Source organism: Vipera ursinii (assembly GCF_947247035.1).
Source record: "Vipera ursinii genome assembly, chromosome: 3".
NCBI lineage: Eukaryota > Metazoa > Chordata > Lepidosauria > Squamata > Viperidae > Vipera > Vipera ursinii.
The window spans coordinates 106,836,321-106,855,702 of NC_139516.1; the positions used below are offsets into that span (position 1 = coordinate 106,836,321).

Sequence of the window (19,382 nt, forward strand, 5' to 3'; positions counted from 1 at the left end):
TTACAGTTAAGGGCATAGGGCACATTTTCTTTTATTTGTAAGAAGCTGCCCATCTCACATGAAGTGACTCTGGGTAGCACACAATAAAACCAAGGATTACAACATTTTGCCAACCCATCTGGTTTCTAATTTGCAAGCAAAGTGTTCAAGGAGTTAGTATTACTTTAAGACCAGGGCCTACCCATGATGTCAAGATACCAATGTGGGCCAATGTCTTGCCTTTGTACAGTAAAGGCTGAGAGGCACACAGGTGTGGCAACCAGCCAAACATTCTCCCTGTAAAAGCATGGGTGGGTAAGGAATGCAAGAAACTTATTTACGCACACCATTCCTTCTGCATATATCCTCAGGGGAAAAAAAACCTGGAGCAACTCCCACCTTTGCAGATTGACAGATGGATTGGTATTTCAGGGCTGAATTAATGTTCCACTTTGAGGAAGTTCAGCAAAACCAGGCATTCTAGAGAAAAGAGCATTTCCTTCCCCCTTCTCTATTAGCTTTCAACTCAACCAACACTGGATTCCTCCTCAAAACTGGGCTTGCCCTATAACTGCTGCCTAAGAACAGCTTGAAGAACAGCTGTGCCTCACGTACACCACAACTTCTACGGTGCTGGCTGTTGATGTAGAATTGTTTATATCTGGAGTGGTAGTTCCAGCCACAACCCTAGGTGAGCCTGCATGTTAACAATAGAAGAATGTAAACCATATCAGAATCTCTCTGGTCTCCCTTGTGAAGTCATTTCCTCCTTAGGTATGTGGAGTCCTTTAATGCAACTATATGTGCATGTGCTATATTTTTGGCAACCTCTTTATCACCCTGATTTAAGAAGCAACAGATAAGTTTTGTATTTTGGGTATAGGTGGCAAGCTACTATGCATACTGAGCTCATTCAAACTGCAAACGTTCAGGGATAGGGTGGGATGGCATCATAAGGAAAAAGTGAAGAATTCTAATACATCAACTCTTCAATGTGGAGATATTACTATAACCAATTTTATGAAATGGTTAGAAGGATTGTAATCAAGGAATGTTCTTAGATAAGGATGCACATTCTCTCAGTGTAATGACCCCTTTGGGCTTTGTTTGTTGAAAATTGTACCATAAATGAGTGGGGCCACCATTTATGCAATAAAATAGTTAACACTACAATATTTTTTTAAAAAGAAAAGAAACAGGCATGGAACATAAAACCAACTAATCAAGCTCCATCTTTCTGATTAAAGCAAAGACTTGTTTGAACAAAATGGTTTTGTCATGCAACAAAACATTTCAAGAAACACTACAAACATTCCAAGAATTCTATAAAGTAGATGCAACTGCAAAGAAAGGTATTTCTTGACATTCATTCAGTTTGATTTCACCAATTATCACCAACTTACTTCTCTCACTGTAGATCCCACGAATCTTGATAGCTGTTAAGTTATGGAGCAACTTTTGGAATTCAAAGGGAGTGAGAGAAGGCCTCCAGGGGTAATCTGTTGCTTCATGGAGCCTAAAGGGAAGTAACATTGAAACAGTTTTAAATGCCAAAGAATTAACTTGAGTGGTGGACATATCTGCTTTTAAATGAGATTTGCCTTATATTATTGGGTAGTAGCATCTCTCTCTTTTGCTAGGGTTCAATTAAAAAAAAGTCCATATGTGTTTGCCTTTTTCTTTCTCTGTCCTTCGGCAAGTAAATATTCACAACTTCCCAATCACTTCCTGCATTTGCACTTCAGACTAACACAAGTTAAAACATAGGAAACAGCCACTGTTACCCTGTTTCCCCAAAAATAAGACCGGGGCTTATATTAATTTTGCTCCAAAACATGCATTAGAGCTTATTTTCCAGTTAGGGCTAATATTTGGGGAAATACGGTACTAAATGTGTCCATCTGGCTGACAATCTTAAGTGGGGCTTATTTTGGGGGTGGGGCTTATATTTCAAGCATCCTGAAAAATCACGCTAGGGCTTATTTTCTGGTTGGGTCTTATATTCGGGAAAACACTGTAGTTAGTCACCTGAACAGAGGACCCATTACCTACCCAACAACATGGTCATAAACAAATCTATTGTAGGCTATAGATATGTACTTTGTAAGGACAGAGGTATTTTGCTTCACCTCTTAATCCATCAACTAAAAACAGTTCCCCTCTCTGCTGTTTAGGAAACAGACAGAAGGTACATTCAAGTCTGAACAAGACTTCTGCATGTATCGGGTATTACTTACTCCTCACCCATTCCCTAGGACTAGGACGCTAAGACATCTTTAATGCAAGCCTGATCAAACAACCTTTTGGAGAGGAAAGAAAGAATGGGGTCCATAACAAGGGTGGCAGAGATGCGAAGGAGATAAGGTCATGTCACAGACATAAGTAGCACCAGCATTGGGTTTTTTTTCTTTCTAGTTGCAGATGGGTGGAATTGAAACTATATTACTCATACATTATTTTTGCTCAAAGGGGCAGGAAACCATGCCTTCAATTTTTAGCAATTCTGTATGAAGGAAACTCTAAAACAATCAGACACACGTAGCTCTGAGGCCTGAAGTTGACTACTTCTGTTTTAGTGGTTTGATTTCAATCTGCAAAACCTGCCTTCTGGACCATGCTTTCCAGCAAGCCCATCTAAAGTCATTCCAATGTCCAGGACAGGATAGGACAGAAAATTGTGCACAGGAAAGAGACTAGCTAGAGAAAGGTGCTTGAGTTTACTGTTGAAACCAAGCTGTTTTTTTCATATAAACTGCCTAGATGGGAGATCGGCTAAAAGCACATATAATGTGTGGTGTGGAGGAGTGGAGGGAGAATGAGGAAAATCAAGATAAAGGCTGCTTCCTATCAATTTGCAACTGCTGCTTTCAACTATATCACTCATATAGCCTTCCTGCACATCTAACCTTACTGATTTGAAGCTTCAATCAACTTTAAAAGAAATGCTAAATTGCTGGACTTAATGTTTTAATAGAATGTTCAGCTGAAAACTCAGTGATAGTTAAATGCTTAGAGCAGCATGGCTTTAAAACCAGCAGAGCAATAGCAAATATTATTTTTCCTCTATTAAAGTTAATGAGAGTGCAAAGTGCTTAGTTTTGGCTGGGTTGTAGCACTCTCCACTCCCTGCTGTACATAGTTAGTTGATCGGTGGGGGGCTGTTCTGCCCCAAGTATTTTTAAAAATAAAATCTTACATAACCATTAAATCCATCATAAAAGCAGCTGTCCTCTCAAGTATAGAAGAAAATAAATATTTCAATATAGTGTTCTCTGCCACATAATTACTATCACAGAGCAAAAGATGATAAGAGTTGTATCTCTAAAAACTGCAGTTAAAGAACCACAATTTGGTATTTTTTTTCAAAATAACAGATTTTAGTAACTTCTAATTCCTCAAGGACTTATAAAAATCATTCATTTTGCACTATTCATTGACAATTTAAGATAAAAAATATTCCATTTATAGTAATTTGTTCTAATATTTTAAGCTGTGCAAATAAAGAGCTTTAACCAGAATCTTTTCCTCCAGGGAGTCCTGACATTTTCCAGATTAGAAAATACAGACACCTTTACCTGAATGAATATTTCAGAATGTTCTCGCTGGGATAGGAGTTGCCTTGAGCAATCAAAGGTATAGATACTCTTAGTCCAGCACCTTCAAGGATTATGTCCTCAGCAGACAGGCGAGTGTCCCGCTTATCGACCCGAAAAGAGAATGACAGGTTTTGCCCATAACTTAGCATTTGATTTCCAAGGAATTTGCCTGAGACAAAAGCAACAAAACCCACATTCAAGTAAAGGTAAAATGTAGAAAGTTTATTGGCGAACATACTTATATAGTCTATGTATAAATAATCATTCTTCCTTTGTACCTGGTGCAATGAAGTAGATGGGGAAAGGTGTATCTGAGATTATGGATATTTCTTGAGTCTCAGGTATCCAGCGAATTGAGATTTCAGAGCCATCTCTCTGTTCTGCATGCCAGTTTTCCTTTCCTGAAAACCACAAGAAGAAACCATCTTATGTTAAAAGTTGAATTCGCTCTACTTAATACATTTGAGAACTAACTTGAATATCCACTTGCTTTATGAATTCTATCATGAAAAAGAAACAATTTCAACACTGATTGAAAATAGTTTATTACACAAGCCATGTAGCAAGAAAAATCCTGCTTCAGGGATTATAGAAATTGCCAGCGCGTGTGTTATTAAACTGGTAAGGATAGATAGACAACTTGATTTTATCCATAAGAGTTTATTTATCATATTTAGAGACTTGCCCAGAGTTGCTCTGTGAGTGAGATGGGTGGTCTCTAAATCTGATAAATGAATGAATAAATAAAAATCTTGGGTTATTAAGCTTGGGTTATTAAGTCTAAATTGGAGCAGAACAGGTCTAATTCAGCCATCTGGTACTTTGTCTCCTTCACAAATGTTGAGATTATCTCTACTCACAAAGTAGCAATGAAAAGAAAATATCAATGTGTCTAGTCAATGGACTTTTATTGATAATTTGATCAACCACAATTTTATATATGAAGTAGCTACAATTTTCATTTTTCTACTCTTTTCCAATCATATCATTTGCAAGTTATGAGCAGAACTATTTGCTTATGCTTATTGGTTACACATGTTCAGTATATTATTTCATGCAATAAATCTTCTCTTACTTTGCTTCTTACCTACAGCAGATAAACCCACTCTAAAATTAAAAGTTTTACCAGATAGCAAAACTCACAAAGCAATAACTAATCCTATGCTAATCTGGAAGCAACAAATCAAAATAGAGCTTGACATTACAAACACATCCAGTTTTGGGTTTGTTTTATCTGTCGTGCAGACTGGATTGTGAGACAGAGGTACGTGGCTTAATACAGAGCTTTTCAAATTGTGTGTCATGGAAACCTAGGGCTAAATAAAGAGTTAAATAAATAAACATGATTTTCAATAACTGGAATTTGCTTCTTGATCAAGGGTTCCAGGACTATTTTTATACTGACAGCTTCTATGGCCTGAAAAAAGTTAAGAACCTTTGTCATAATTCATGGTTATCACAATGCCTGAACAAATGTTCACATCATAAACATGCAACAACTGTTGCAACAACTGTAAAGCTAAGGGGAGTCAGTTTTTGTAATCTCAAGGCCACAATAGTCTCAGAGGAGCACTATTTAATATTTTCAAAGGTGGCTGACTCTTTAATAAAGTTGCCTAATTTAGCAGCATATAATGCTGAGTGGAGTGAAGAATGCATGCCTAATGATATGATGGGTAAGGGCTAAAACAACAATTTGTTTCTTGAGATAACTCCTCAAGATATCAACTGATCGTACGCTTTTCCCTATTCAGTACTTACAATGGACAATATAAAGAAATACATCTGGTATTACATGAATACTTTTGTATGCATGTGTGCCTTCAAGTCAGTCTTACTCCTGGGGACTGTGGAAAAGTCCTTTCAGTTTTCTTGACAGGATTTCAGAAATAGTTTCCCATTGCCTCCTTATACAATTGAGAGAGTCTAATGTCACTCAACTGGCTTTGTGCCTAAGGTGGAACTAGAACTCACAATCCCCTGGTTTCTACCCTGATGTCTTAGCCACTACACTAAACTGTCTCTCTTCAGTCAGCATAGATCTGCCATTTCTTCCTCTCTAATCATTCTTCACAAGATGCTATTCAGTGTATCAATTTTCTCTGAAAAGAAGAGAATGGAATTCTGAAAATAATTTAAGTTATTTGATTTTCTCGTTACTACTTGAAGAAATATTTATATCCTCAAGGTCTAAGGCAGGACTCAAGCTGGTCTTCAAGTTTCCAATCTGATACAAGTAAAATCACAGGAGAAATGTTCAGGAGGTGACGGAATACCGGTAGAATGTTTAAAATCTTGTAAAATTATGCTAATCGATAAGCAGATATGGAAAAAACATTACAAGTGACCATGTGATTGGAAAAAAATTATATTCTAAAAAATAAAAGAGCAATACTAAAGAATGTTCCCAACAACTGCACTTATCTCACATGCTCAAAATGTTGCAATCCAGACTTCAACAATTCATAAAATGAAAATTGCCACATGGATAAGATGGGTTTAATGGAAGCAGAGGTAGCCAAGATCACATGGTGACGTATGAAGGATAAGGAATAGGAGAAAAAAGTTTTAAAAATATATATTTAATGCTTTACTAATTACATTAAGGCTGTTGACTATGCAAATCACAACAAATTAGGGATGGTTCAGGGGATAGCAGGCCACCTCATCTGCTATTGAAGAATTGGTTACTTGACCAGGAAGGAATCATTAGAATGAAATATGGAATGGTTAAATAGTTCCACATTGATAAAAAGAGTGTGCCAAGGTTGCTTATTGTCAGCCTTGTTTATTTAACTTGTACAGAGAATATATTATGAGAAATATTTGACTAGGAGAAACAGACAACAGAATTAAAATTGCTGGGATAAACATCTATATATCCTTTTAATACCTGAAAGTGAGGAGGATCCAACTAAACTCTTGCTGAAGAGGAAAGAAAAAAACAAAGCTAGTCTACTGCTCAATTTTAACCAAAAATACACACACACACACACACACACACACACACACACACACGCCCTCAGATGATGTTAATGGGCAATGCTAATAACCAAATCGATATAGGCAGAAAAGAAGCTGAAGTAATAAGCAGATCTGAACTCACAGGCTCAGAAATTCAAAGGAATTGTGACTGTAACCATAAAAGACAAGCGCTTTCAGAGAAAGGTTTTGACAGAATTAGACATCATATGATTGAAGTGTAAAGACACCACACGGACAACAAGGGTAAATATTGTGAAGGCTCTAGTTTCCCTAGTTGTAACCGTGGCTGTGAAAGGTGGACCAGCATGAAGGGAGAGTGAAGAAAAACAGATTTCCTGAACTGGAGCATTGATCTGGAGGAAAATTTTGAGAATACCTTGGATTGAAAAAAGAACAAATCACTCAATATTAGCGGAAATAAAACTAGACTGTTCAATAAAAAATGAATAATAAAGCTAAGTTTAAATAGTTTAGAAATATAATGTGAAAGTAAGAGTCCCTGGATAAGATTCCAATGCTTGGAAAAACGAAAGACAATTAGAAAAATATGGCAAAAGAAGATGGTTACATAAACATAGCCTTAAAAGAATTCAAACAAGCATTGCTAACAGTCCTGATGAACTGAATAACTGAAAAACAACAACAAAACTTGCTATTATACTTTGATTTTTAAAAGGTTCTGGAATTGCAAAGATTTAAAAAAAACTATTCTTGGCCATACAACAGACAACTCTGAGCCAAGCTACGAAGCAACTGAAGCTGAAAGTTAGAAGTTGTACAATACAATTGATTACATAGCACCTACTTAAAAGATTATAGCTTGTTATGGCATAATTACATGTTTCATTCTCCTAATTTCTTAACAAACTGACTTTATTTAAAATTAGCATAGGCAAGTTAATTTGATCTAACGTCTATTTTATTTTATTAATTTCAAGTGTATCTTAGTTTTTATTACTGGAACACAAAGTATATTATATCATGTTATATTTTGAATGCACATGAATTCTTCTGCTGAAAAGAAAATAAATTGATGAATGGGTTCAAAGTATTATGGCTTATAGGGCATGATAGTCTAATCCAAGGAAAACTGAAGTTTAAACTTACCTGTTTGGAAGGTGGAGGTAATTTTGGAGGTACTGTATCCAATAGCATTGGTACAAACAGAGGAATGTCCAAAACAGAAACAGGGAATACATCCCCTAGGATTGTCAGAATCCAGATTAAAAAAGCCAGGCTTACATCTAAAAGTAAAAGAAAACACTGAAATCCATAATCTGTCTTTTCTGCTTTTGCATTCATATATTTACGAAAGACTTTAAGCTGGGCTAAAAGCCATATCTATAATACATTATGCACACCAGTGACAGAATTTCACGCTAAAATGTTATAGCATTCCCCTTCATTTAAAATCACAGCCAGCATCCTGAGAAAATGCTGTGAGATGAAAATAAAAGAAGGCAGAATTTACACTGACAATTCTGACCACTAAACAAAAGGAGCTTTGAGTATAGAGATTTACCTACAATGAGCATATCTTTGTGTTGACTATATCTATGCACTGAAGGAAGGCATTTCTACAGATATGCTCACGTACAGGGATGGCTAATGACCTGAATCTGTCACAATCAACTGAATCCACTTTATGTTTTCTACAACAGTATTATCATATTATGGCAATGCTAGTACTTTCTATAGCAAATCCTACTGCTACAAAAGTCTTTTTTTTTCAGAAACAGACACATAGTTCTGAATGGGCTGCACTTCTGCAAGTTGGATAGCAAAAATCTAGGCAGGCCGACTGGAATATGGCATATCTGCCAAGAGTCACTTCTCCAATAATAGTAGGGAGGATACAAGAACACAATCAGTTCAGCACTTGATTCCACATACTGACATTGTTTTACCTTTCACAGTTGAACCCTTCCACGTTGTCCTTACAAGTGCAACGCCCTGTTTCTACATTGCACTCATCTGTGCTGCCAGCTGGATTGCAAGAGCAGCGTCTGAACAAGAAGAAAGAAGACTAGTTGGAACACTGGAAAGAATGAAGAAACCACATTTCAAGAGGCTGGAACCAGAGATGTGCAAATGTTCTAACATGGATTGCTTGATCCTCTAATAGAAGAGTTTGCACACATCTAGACACAAGTCTCTCCATCTTCACCTTTACTTATAGGATCAGGTCACGTTTACCTGCAACCAGCCTCTGTAAGAGAATGGAAGCCAGGCTGACATCTATCACATTTGTCACCCATTACACCAAGTTTACAACTGCAGCGTCCATAATTGTCACACTGTGTGCTGAGGGAGCCTGTGAAAACAAAACAAGTACACTTAGAAGTCCTTTCCCACAAAAATCCATTTTTAGTTTTCTCTTAATAATTCCTTTTGCAAAATTTAGAAAGGAAAAGCTTTTCCAGCTACAGTTATTTTTATTTATTTTTAAATAAATTCATTTCAAAAACAATTTTACCTGGAAAAAAATGAGGGAGGGAGGGAAGGAAGGAAGGGTGAATTTCTGATATTGTACTTTTAAAATAATTTTGTAAGAATGTAGTAATGTTGAATAATTTCCTCAATTTCCACAAAATCTCGGCATTGCCACTAGTAATATGTAGTAGTTTGAATACATTATCTCCAGTATAATCTAGAAAGAGTTTGGTTAATGTAGTGCATTTTAGAGAACAGCACCATTTAAGAATAATTTATAAATTATGCAAATAATCTGAAATACAAATTCAGATGAAATACATAAAACTGATTCACAGAGTGCGGTAGCAACTGGATTGCAAACTTGCTGAATGACAAAATCAGTTGCTACTGTGGGGCAATTTTTATTGCACTTCTTTAATTATGCTGCTCTCTTGCTTCCCATCTTACTCTTCATTTCCCCACAATGACCCATTACTTGGGATTAATCTCCATTTTACTATTATCATTTGATGACAACTGCATAATAAGTTGAAAGAGAGTTGGAGGGGCCTAGAGAGCGTTTGGAGATCCAGTCGGTCCGAGTCTGACCGAACACAGTTAAGATCTTTCACTAGATCTTATCTTGTGGAAATGGAGGTGGGGAAGCGTACTTACTTTGCCACCCTCATTTCGTCCGCAGATAATTGCCCGGCCGCCCTGTTTAGGGTAACCCGCTCCCTTTTAAATCAAGGGACAGGAGAAGATCCCTTGCGGGGACAAGCTGAGGAGTTTAGTCAGCATCTGCTGGATAAGATCGCTCAGATTCGGACCGGTCTGGACTCCGATTGGGCAGTATCTGACGAGGGGGAAGTGACAGGTCTGGCCAATATTATCTGGGAGGAGTTTGACCCTGTGATGAAGTGAACAGGATCATGGGTAGATTAAGTGCCGCCATGTGTTTATTGGACCCATGTCCCTCCTGGCTGGTTTATGCGGCTCGGGAGGTTACACGAGGCTGGTTCCAGGCAGTGATCAATGCTTCTTTGAGTGAGAGGTGCTTCCCTGCCACCTTGAAGGAGGTGGTGGTGAGGCCCCTCCTCAAGAAACCTGCTCTGGACCCAGCTATTTTAAATAATTTTTGTCCTGTCTCCAATCTTCGCTTTCTTGCGAAGGTTGTTGAGAGCGTGGTGGCACAGCAGCTTCCGTTGGTCCTGGAGGAAACTGAGTATCTGGATCCGTACCAATCGGGTTTCAGGCCCGGGTACAGCACGGAGACGGCATTGGTCACGCTGGTGGATGATCTCTGGTGGGCTCAGGATAGGGGTTATTCCTCTGTCCTGGTCCTATTAGATCTCTCAGCGACTTTTGATACCATCGACCATGGTATCTTGCTGCGATGTCTCCAGGGGTTGGGAGTGGGAGACACTGTTCTACGGTGGTTCTCCTCCTACCTCTCGGGCCATTCGCAGATGGTGTTCGCAGGAGGACAGAGGTCAACCCCGAGGCCCCTTGATTGTGAGGTGCCTCAGGGGTCGGTCCTCTCTCCCCTCCTGTTCAACATCTATATGAAGCCACTGGGTGAGATCATATGTGGTTTCGGAGTGAGGTATCATCAATATGCTGATGATACCCAGCTTTTCATCTCCACTCCAAACCAACCCAGTGATGCCCTCGACGTGATGTCCCGTTGCCTGGAAGCGGTACGAATCTGGATGGGGAAGAACAGGCTCCAACTCAACCCGGCCAAGACCAAGTGGCTCTACATATCGGCATCTCGTGTTGTTCAAGATTTACCATCTTTGGTTATGGGGAGAGAGGTGTTGCCTCCCGTTGATAGGGCACGCAACTTAGGCATCCTCCTGGATGCACGACTCGATTTAGAACATCATATAGGAGTCATGGCCAGGGGGGCATTTGCCCAGGTTCGCCTGGTGCGCCAGTTGCGCCCCTATCTGGACCGAGATGCCTTACGTACGGTCACTCATGCACTCACCTCCCGTATAGATTACTGCAACGCTCTCTACATGGGGCTGCCCTTGAAGACCACCCGGAGGCTTCAGCTGGTGGAGAATGCGGCCGCGTGGGTTGTGATGGGAGCATCCTGATACTCCCATATTACACCCCTCCTGCGTGGGCTGCATTGGTTGCTGGTTGCCCTTCGGGTGAGGTTCAAGGTGCTGGTTCTTACCTATAAAGCCCTACATGGCTTAGGCCTGGGATATTTACAGGACCGTCTGCTGCCAGGAATGACTTCCCATCGCCCTGTGCGCTCACTCAGGGCGCCGTTGGCCAGACAATGTTGGCTGGCGACCCCCAGGGGGAGGGCCTTCTCTGTTGGGGCACCTGCCCTCTGGAATCAGCTCCCCCGAGAACTTCGGATGGCCCCAGATCTCCGGTCCTTTCGTCGTGACCTAAAGACATACCTTTTCCAACTGGCCGACCTGGACTGAAGATGGGGGTTTTAATTTTGTTTTAATTTTTATTGGTTTTTAGTGGGGCTTTGTAAATTTAATCTCTTTTAATATTTGTATTTATTGTGTTATTGTTGTTTTATTGTTGTTAGCCGCCCTGAGTCCTTCAGGAGATAGGGCAGCATATAAGTCCCATAATTAAATTAAATTAAATTGCACCCAATCACTTGCCCAACTGTGGAGTATGTATTTGAGGAAGTTTGTAAGATAATTTGGGATCCAGCAGCAGGAATCTGACGCTGAATAGGAGACACAAATCTCCCCTTTCTCACTTAGCAAGAGGCTGCAAATTGTAAAATATACCACTTTTGGATTATGTAATTCAATGCACAAAAGAAATGTCACAAGGAAGTAAAGTCCAGATGTACATAGATTAAGTTGCAAAAAAATAATTCTCAGTGGAATCTGATTTAAAAAAAAACAAACATGAGGAAATCTGATTTTAAAAAATCAATTAGGGCTTCTACTTGTTTGGAAGAGAACAAACAAATTTTTAAACACTCAGTTCGGGTTTTATATTCATTCATGTCTTACTGGTGACTTGATTCAGGGCAAAGGATCTAATAACTATGTTCAAGAATTCTGTGTCATGACAAGTTCCAATGATTTACTTAGTGGCAAAGATACCTTTTCCCTGACCAAATAAATCAGGGGTGTCAAACTGCTGGCCCGCAGGCCAGTTGCATCATACGGAGGCCATGCCCACCCCAGCTGCAGCAATGCAAAGTCGCCATTCGTTGCAACCTGTCACGTGATGCGGCAAGTTTGACACCCGTGAAATAGATGAAGCAACTCTTGGTGATTTTATTCTGCATTTGTACATTTCTACTTGTGGTTTTCATTCAGAGTTGATTGATAAACTGGGGAGATGTCAGCTGTGAGTCTCCTGTTTGGAATTCATTTCATTACATCTGAGCCATAATCAAACCTTTTAGAAAGATACTGTCTCTAAAAGATATCAATTTCTGAAATTGATTCAGTAGTCAACAGATAGGATTTCTAGATATCTGAATGAAATGGAGGAACTATTACTTTCCCCATATCTAAAATAGCGTGAGTTCTGTTGTTTCCTATTATTAACTTAAGTCAATTATTTCAACTCTTTAAGCTAATTTACAATGCAAATATATCCAAGTAGAATGCATTCAATTGTTTATTTTGCTTTTCAAGTACAGAAAATATCAATACTTTAGAGTCCTCATCTTTGACATTCTTAGATCACTAGGATTCCTAATCAACGTAGCTGAAATTATTGCTGTATTGAAATTATGGGAACTGCTATCCCAACATTTTTTGAGAGTGTTAATTTGGGCAAAGAGAAACTAACTCCTGATTTTTAAAGATGTCTTTAATTCATTTTTAGGGATTTTTTTTCCCAAACAGAATCAACCCCCAGAATTTAAACAAAAGGGAGTTATTTAGCTTAGTGAAGCCTTTAGCATATACAATCAACATACTTCTTTCTAGTCTATAATTATTTAGAAATAATTACTTAGATAAAAATATTATCTTAAATTAACCCCAAATACACACTGATTGCCTGTGTGCCATGAAATTTATTAAAGGGTTTTACTAAGGTTTGTAAATTATTCTTCAATGCATGATAAAACATGATAACTCTACATTGATGCTGCGCTATTTATACTTGAAACAAAATCAAAACAATTTGCATCAGCCTGTATTTGGAGATCTCAGCTTGATACAGTAAATGATTTTTAAAATAAAAATTTTAAAAATTGGATAATGTCTTGACTGAGAGTACATATAACTTATTTGAAGCTTTCAGTCACTTATCTAGATCCCATATTAATGTCCAAATGCAAACGTCCGCACATCATGCTTATCAGAGCGATTAAGATAGACATTGAGGACACACCTGGATATTTGAAGCCCAAAGGATCATTTAACTTCAAACTACAGATAGTCCTCTCTTAGCAACCATTCGTTTAGCAATTCCTTGAAGTTACATTGACACTGAAAAAAGTAACTTACAATTGGTCCTTGCACTTATGTCTTTCACAGCATCCCCATGATCATATGATTGTGATTTGGGCCTTTGACAATCACTGCACATTTATAATAATCACAATGTCCCATGTTCATATAATCACCATCTGTGTCCTTCCAGCAAGCAAAGTCAATGTGGAAGCCAGTAGGAATTTGCAAGTCGTGGTCAGATGATACCGTCGCATAACAGTGTAACTGCCATCACTAACCGGGATGGTCACGTGGTGTCTTTTTGCTTCATTACTGTTTTGCTTAGCAACAGAATTGATGGTCCCAATTAAGGTCATAAAGCGAGGCCTATCTGTAGTGCTTTTAGCTTTCTCCCCAATTACCAAAACTTGGCCATGTTTTCCTCACATTTTGAATTAGAAAACCCATGAAAACTCCAGCAAAATTCTCCAAATAAACTTAAAACAGTTCTAAAGTAACAAGATTCACCTCTTACCCCTACCAGGTCTAATATAGCCTTGACTACTTTGCATTAATGTTGAGTTCGATGTAGCCTTTGGCTGTAGGGGAAAAAAAATAAAATGTGACCTAAAGCCATCCAAAGTTATCCATCCCTAATTGAGATCCTAAAACTAAGCCCTAAATTTAGACCTTTGTAGTGTAGTTTTTCAACTTGCAGATACTCTTTCCCATATACTTGCCATTCTGGCCATAGCACCTTGCTTTCCACTTTAATGCAGTTTACCAAGATCTCCAATCGCATACATTATGATTTAATACAAACTTTTTTCTATTATACGACTCCAGTACTTGTAAACCTGGAAGTGTGCTAAGAATGTCATTTCAATACTATGGAAAATATTATTATAGAATAAGTGAAAATGCAGAAAACCAGTATCCTTAACCCTTACCCACAGGACTGCAGTTACATGGCAAGCAATCCGCCTCACTCCCCAGGCGGTAGAAGTTCTCCCGACATCTCTCACAATTAGGTCCATCAGTGTTACCAAAACAGCCTGTGCAGTGTCCACCATGACCGGTGGATCGGTACAGCTCAGGATCAAAGTAACACTCCTGTGATCGTCCATTGCAGCTACAGCCTGTGTGTAGGAGAGCACAAAACCAGGTTAGTTTAAAAGGCTGTGAGGTGTGTGTGCACAGGGGGTTAAAATTCTTTTCCAAACTGTCAACTTAACATTGCAACACTGCTGACAGATCTGGGAACTCAAGTTCTCTTAAAATAAGAGTTAAGGCAATTAGAATGCCCCCAAAATTAAAAGTGACAGGCAGAGGGTGGACAACTAAATTATTACTACCTATTTGTGGTGACAGAATCATTTTTTCTTCAATGAAATTTCTATTTTTATCATGTTGAAAACATGAATAACTTCTTTCATTCCCCTTTAGAGGCTGCTTTTAAAGAAATAAAATAAAACAACATTACTGTGGTTTCTCTTTTTCTACTTCACAGGGATATCACAAGTACCACAGAAAGACAATATCAGTGATACTCCTGGATTAGAGAGTTCAAGCTCTGACTACAGCAGAAGACCTTAAATTGGATTTAAATGAGAAAGATAAAAAAAACCTAGGTCAAATATTACCAACTTCCAGATGTGTTGGACTTTAATTCTCATAATTTATTTCCCATTCATTCAAAGCCAGAATGGCTTTTGGTTATACTACTTTGAATTAAGAAACACAGAAGGGCCAGGATGATTGGATTCCTTGCTACGCCCTTCCAGTATGAAAAACAAAAAAATTAGTAGAGCTTTTTCTTTCATAACTCAAGTTAATTTCTCCCAAATCTTGAGTGCAAATCAAGATATGAGAATCTGTACTGAAGATGCTTCAATAGAAAACTCTGAACTCCTCCTGTGCATGGGTTCTTTACTAAACCTTGGCTTACAAGCAGAAAATGGTCCATGTGATCAATTTGTACATCTGAATAATTGGGAATACAGAATAAAATCATGGCCTAAGAGAATAATGGAGTTTAGGCTGCCAATCCACTAATTCTAAATAGTGGTCTCTTCTTTCCAGCTAAGTAGATAAGGAATAAAACTACTTGGGGGTGGGAGTGGGGGGGGGGTGGATATGTATTCTGTAATGTGAAATATGGTGCAACTGCACTGTTTCCACTTGACATGGTTGACTTGATTACACACTTTGATTACAACCTACAAAGTAACTAGCACACCGACTGAATGTTGGGCTTGGAAGATGTTGCTGAAGTTTCCACCAGACTGTCTTCCCAGCTGTGCTACAGTTTCTACCCTTCCCACAGCCCTCCCACACAGTTACTCTGCTCTCTGGCATGCAAACTTCAGGGAAAGATAACAATGAGACCAGACTCCCCCCAGCTGCATCCTGTGAGAAAAAAATATATGTGCTTCTGCTTTTTTTAGTATAGACAGATGTAACTGCTCATGTCTAGGATGTGAAGCAGAACAAGAGTCATTAACCACCATTGGCTTTATTAGGCTTTCAGCTGAAGTCACAGATTTACATGGACGAACTCATTCTGAAAATATTCTTTTAATTTCACCAAGCTTTAGTATTGAATTTTCAAACCTGTGGATTAGGCTACACTTCTCTCAACAAGAAAAAAAGTATGATATAGTTTCAAAAAACAAATTACTCTGGAGTTTACTTACTTCAATGTAGATAGTAATTTCAACCCATGGTCAATAGGTGTGCAACAGCAGCATACAAAGCATGCCATGGATAAATGCTGGTATTCTAGGCTAAAAGCTATGGTATTAACTTCCCAAGCCCCATTCCATGTCTGGTTGGCCAAAGAAAGTGCTATATATTAAGCTATCACCAGGCTCATTCTATAATTCTCAGGAGGATACCTATCCATTACACATAAAGGCTCATTGCTCTAGATCAGGGGTGTCAAACTGCTGGCCCACAGGCTGACCACTCACCCCATTGCCGGCAATGGAAAAAAAGTCATGATATGTCACAACATGTCACGTTACGTTGCGAGTTTGACACCCCTGCTCTAGATCAGAGGTTATCAAAAGTCGTGAAACTATGATTTGTTACTTAAAGGATTTAGCCTAACAATGCAATTTATCTTGAAGGTCTTTTGTTGAAAATTATTTGTGGATTATATTTATACCTATTTTTGAGCAAGAGAGAAACCTGAAGCACTATTTTTTGGGGGAACTTAAAATATTCTCTTAACTCTTTCTGGGACCTGCTCCCTACTTTCTAGCCTGTGTTTGGCAAGGGAGTGACAAAAAGCTCCAATGGTGAGCATCTTACAACTGCAAAAGATAATCTGGATCAGGGTGAATACAGATAGTCCTCAACTTATAACCATTTGTTTAGTGACCATTCAAAATTACAACAGCACTGAAAAAAGTACCGTATATACTTGAGTATAAGCCGACTCGAATATAAGCCGAGACCCCTAATTTTACCCCCCAAAAATGGGAAAAGTTAGTGACTCGAGTATAAGCTGAGGCTGGGAAATGCAGCCGCTCACCTTATGCTCCTCTCCAGAGATCTTCCCTCAGCAGCGGCCGGCAAAGTAGCTCGCACGCGAAACAAGCCCGGCAGAGGAGCCGGAGCGGCGAGCAGAGGCGCCCGGCCCAGATCCTGCAAGGCCCGGCCGAGACACGCCCCCAGCAGCGGAGCTGCTCCGGCTCCTCTGCCGGGCTTGTTTTGCATGTGAGCTACTTTGCCTGATGCTGAGAAGACCCGCTTGGGCACTCGGGTTGGTGTCAGTCTCCGCAGGCCCTTCTCGTTTCCAGGAACGTCAAGCGCGCTTGGCTCCCCACCCCCACGGCAGGGCAGGGCAGGGCAGAGACTTGCTCGCCCGTCTGACGACCCTGAAGAGAAACGAAGGGCTTGCAAACTCCCCGCGAGAAGCTGGGCGAAGCGCGCGGCTGGGCGAGTGTGTGCCTGCGCGCGTATTTACGAAAGAAACGCTCCGAGAGTTCTTCTTTCTCCGCCCCCTTGGGGGGAACTCTAGCGACTGCTGTAGCCGCGCTTCTCTTCTCGGCTCCGAAAATAGGGATTTCTACTCTCTCTCTCTCTCTCCCCTCCCCACCCCGCATTCTCCTGCCTCTTCGATTGCGACAATAAAAGGGCGAAGGGTGCACTGGTTTCTTCCTCCTTCCTCCTTCCTCCCCCCCTCCCCTCCCCTCCCCGATTGTCAGGTGAGGCAGCTGGAGGTCTGGCCGGGAGATTGTAGCCGTTTTGAAACGCCGCATCTTGAAACGCCCGATCAGCTGATTTTCGGGTGGAAGAGCCGCGGCTTGAATCTGTTTGCATCTGCCTGAATTAGACCGAAACGGCCTGAATTTGACCAGAGTTGCTTTGTAATGGCTGGAGGAACTGCAGAGGAGGTCTTGCCGGGAGATTGTGGCCGTTTTGAAACGCCGCGGCTTGAAATGCCCGATCAGCTGATTTTCGGGGCGGAAAGAGCCACGGCTTGAATCTGCTTGTATTTGTTTGAACTTAACCAGAAACGGCTCGTAATGGCTGGAGGAACTGCGGAGGGAGTGAATGCTCCAGCCTGGAATATTTGGAAAGGCTGGGGGAACCGGATGAACTGCAGCTTAAGCGACTGTTGCCGGAGGAGCCATGGCTTGAAACGCCCCAGTTTTGGGGCAGCGTTTGCTTGTTCCGGGTAGAAAAAACGCTGTCGACCCGGCATCTTTTGCGGGGAGGGGTGAGGTGGGGTGGGGTGGGGTGGAGGAAGCAGTTTGCGAAGCAGCCGAAATGGGGGTGTCAAGCCCTACGGGGACCAGGGGAGTACTTCCAACAATGCCCACGCAGCACCGAAGGCCCATTGGCGCCCGCACCCCCCAACTGTTCGGCGGGCGAACGCCAGACCCGCTGCCGCACTTACAGCTGATCGGCAGCCGGAGGAGATTGCGAGCGGCTGCGGAGGTTCCGCGCCGGCACAAACAGCTAATCGGCGGCTGAAGGAGACTGCGAGCGGCTTCAGAGGTTCCGCGGCCGCATCAACAGCTGATCGGCGGCCGGAGATTGTGGACGGGCACAGAGGGTCCGCGTCAGCACAGACAGCTGATCGGCGGCTGAAGGAGACTGCGAGCGGCTGCGGAGGTTCCGCGCCGGCACAAACAGCTAAGGGGCAGCCGGGGACGTCTACCGGTGGTCACGCAGCGCGATCAACTGAGCGGCAGCTAGAAACAGCCGCCGACGGTCGCACGGGCCTCACGGGACTTTTTGGGTCCGATGGCGGCTTGGAGAGTGTGGGTGGCTGCTTCGCAGACCTGGCGGTTGTAGCGGCATGGAGTATAAGCCGAAGTTTTTTTTAAAAAAATTCGGCTTATACTCAAGTATATACGGTAACTTATGAAAGTTTTTCATACTTATAACTGTTGCAGCATCTTTATGGTTGTCTGATCAAAATTCAAGTACTTGGCAGCTGGCAGGTATTTATAACAGTTGCATTGTCCTGGGGCACAGGTCGGCAACCCGCAGCTCTGGAGCTGCCATTTGCAGAGAGAGACAGAGACAGAGAGAGGCACTTGCGCTTCCTCTCTCTCTTCCCCCCCCCCCTCTCTCTCTCTGTGTGTGTGTGTAAAAAAGAGAGTGGTCTTATGCTGTTCTCCGACAAGCTGACAAGCTTATTAGGCGGGGCTCCTGCCTTTGCTGCGTCTCCACAGGAAGTAGGAAGCAGCAGAAAGCAGCATCTCTCTCTCTCTCTCTCTCTCTCTCTCTCTCTCTCCCTCCCCCTCTCCCTCCCTCTCTCCTATCTTCTGCTCACCTGGCAAGCTGGCTTCACACTGTTCTCCGACAAGCTGACAAGCTTATTAGGCAGGGCTCCTGCCTTTGCTGCGTCTCCGCAGGAAGTAGGAAGCAGCAGAAAGCAGCATCTCTCTCTCTCTCTCTCTCCCCCTCCCTCCCTCCCTCCCCCTCTCCCCCCCTCTCTCTCTCCCTCTCTCCGATCTTCTGCTCACCTGGCAAGCTGGCTTCACGCTGTTCTCCGACA

At 41.2% G+C, this 19,382-nt stretch overlaps 2 protein-coding genes across 2 annotated transcripts in view; one reads left to right on the plus strand and one right to left on the minus strand.

The window, feature by feature from the left end:
- Positions 1–19,382, plus strand: part of NCF2 (neutrophil cytosolic factor 2) — a 518,710-nt gene that overhangs the window by 396,168 nt on the left and 103,160 nt on the right. The window lies entirely within an intron of this gene.
- LAMC1 (laminin subunit gamma 1) overlaps positions 1–19,382 on the minus strand; it is a 141,686-nt gene that overhangs the window by 37,240 nt on the left and 85,064 nt on the right. Inside the window, exons 5-11 of the mRNA XM_083359065.1 lie at positions 14,314–14,502; positions 8,757–8,874; positions 8,468–8,566; positions 7,668–7,804; positions 3,854–3,976; positions 3,555–3,744; positions 1,383–1,495 (exon numbers count right to left, since the gene is read on the minus strand). Coding sequence (XP_083215191.1) covers positions 1,383–1,495; positions 3,555–3,744; positions 3,854–3,976; positions 7,668–7,804; positions 8,468–8,566; positions 8,757–8,874; positions 14,314–14,502 — 969 coding nt within the window. The remainder of the gene's footprint in view (positions 1–1,382; positions 1,496–3,554; positions 3,745–3,853; positions 3,977–7,667; positions 7,805–8,467; positions 8,567–8,756; positions 8,875–14,313; positions 14,503–19,382) is intronic.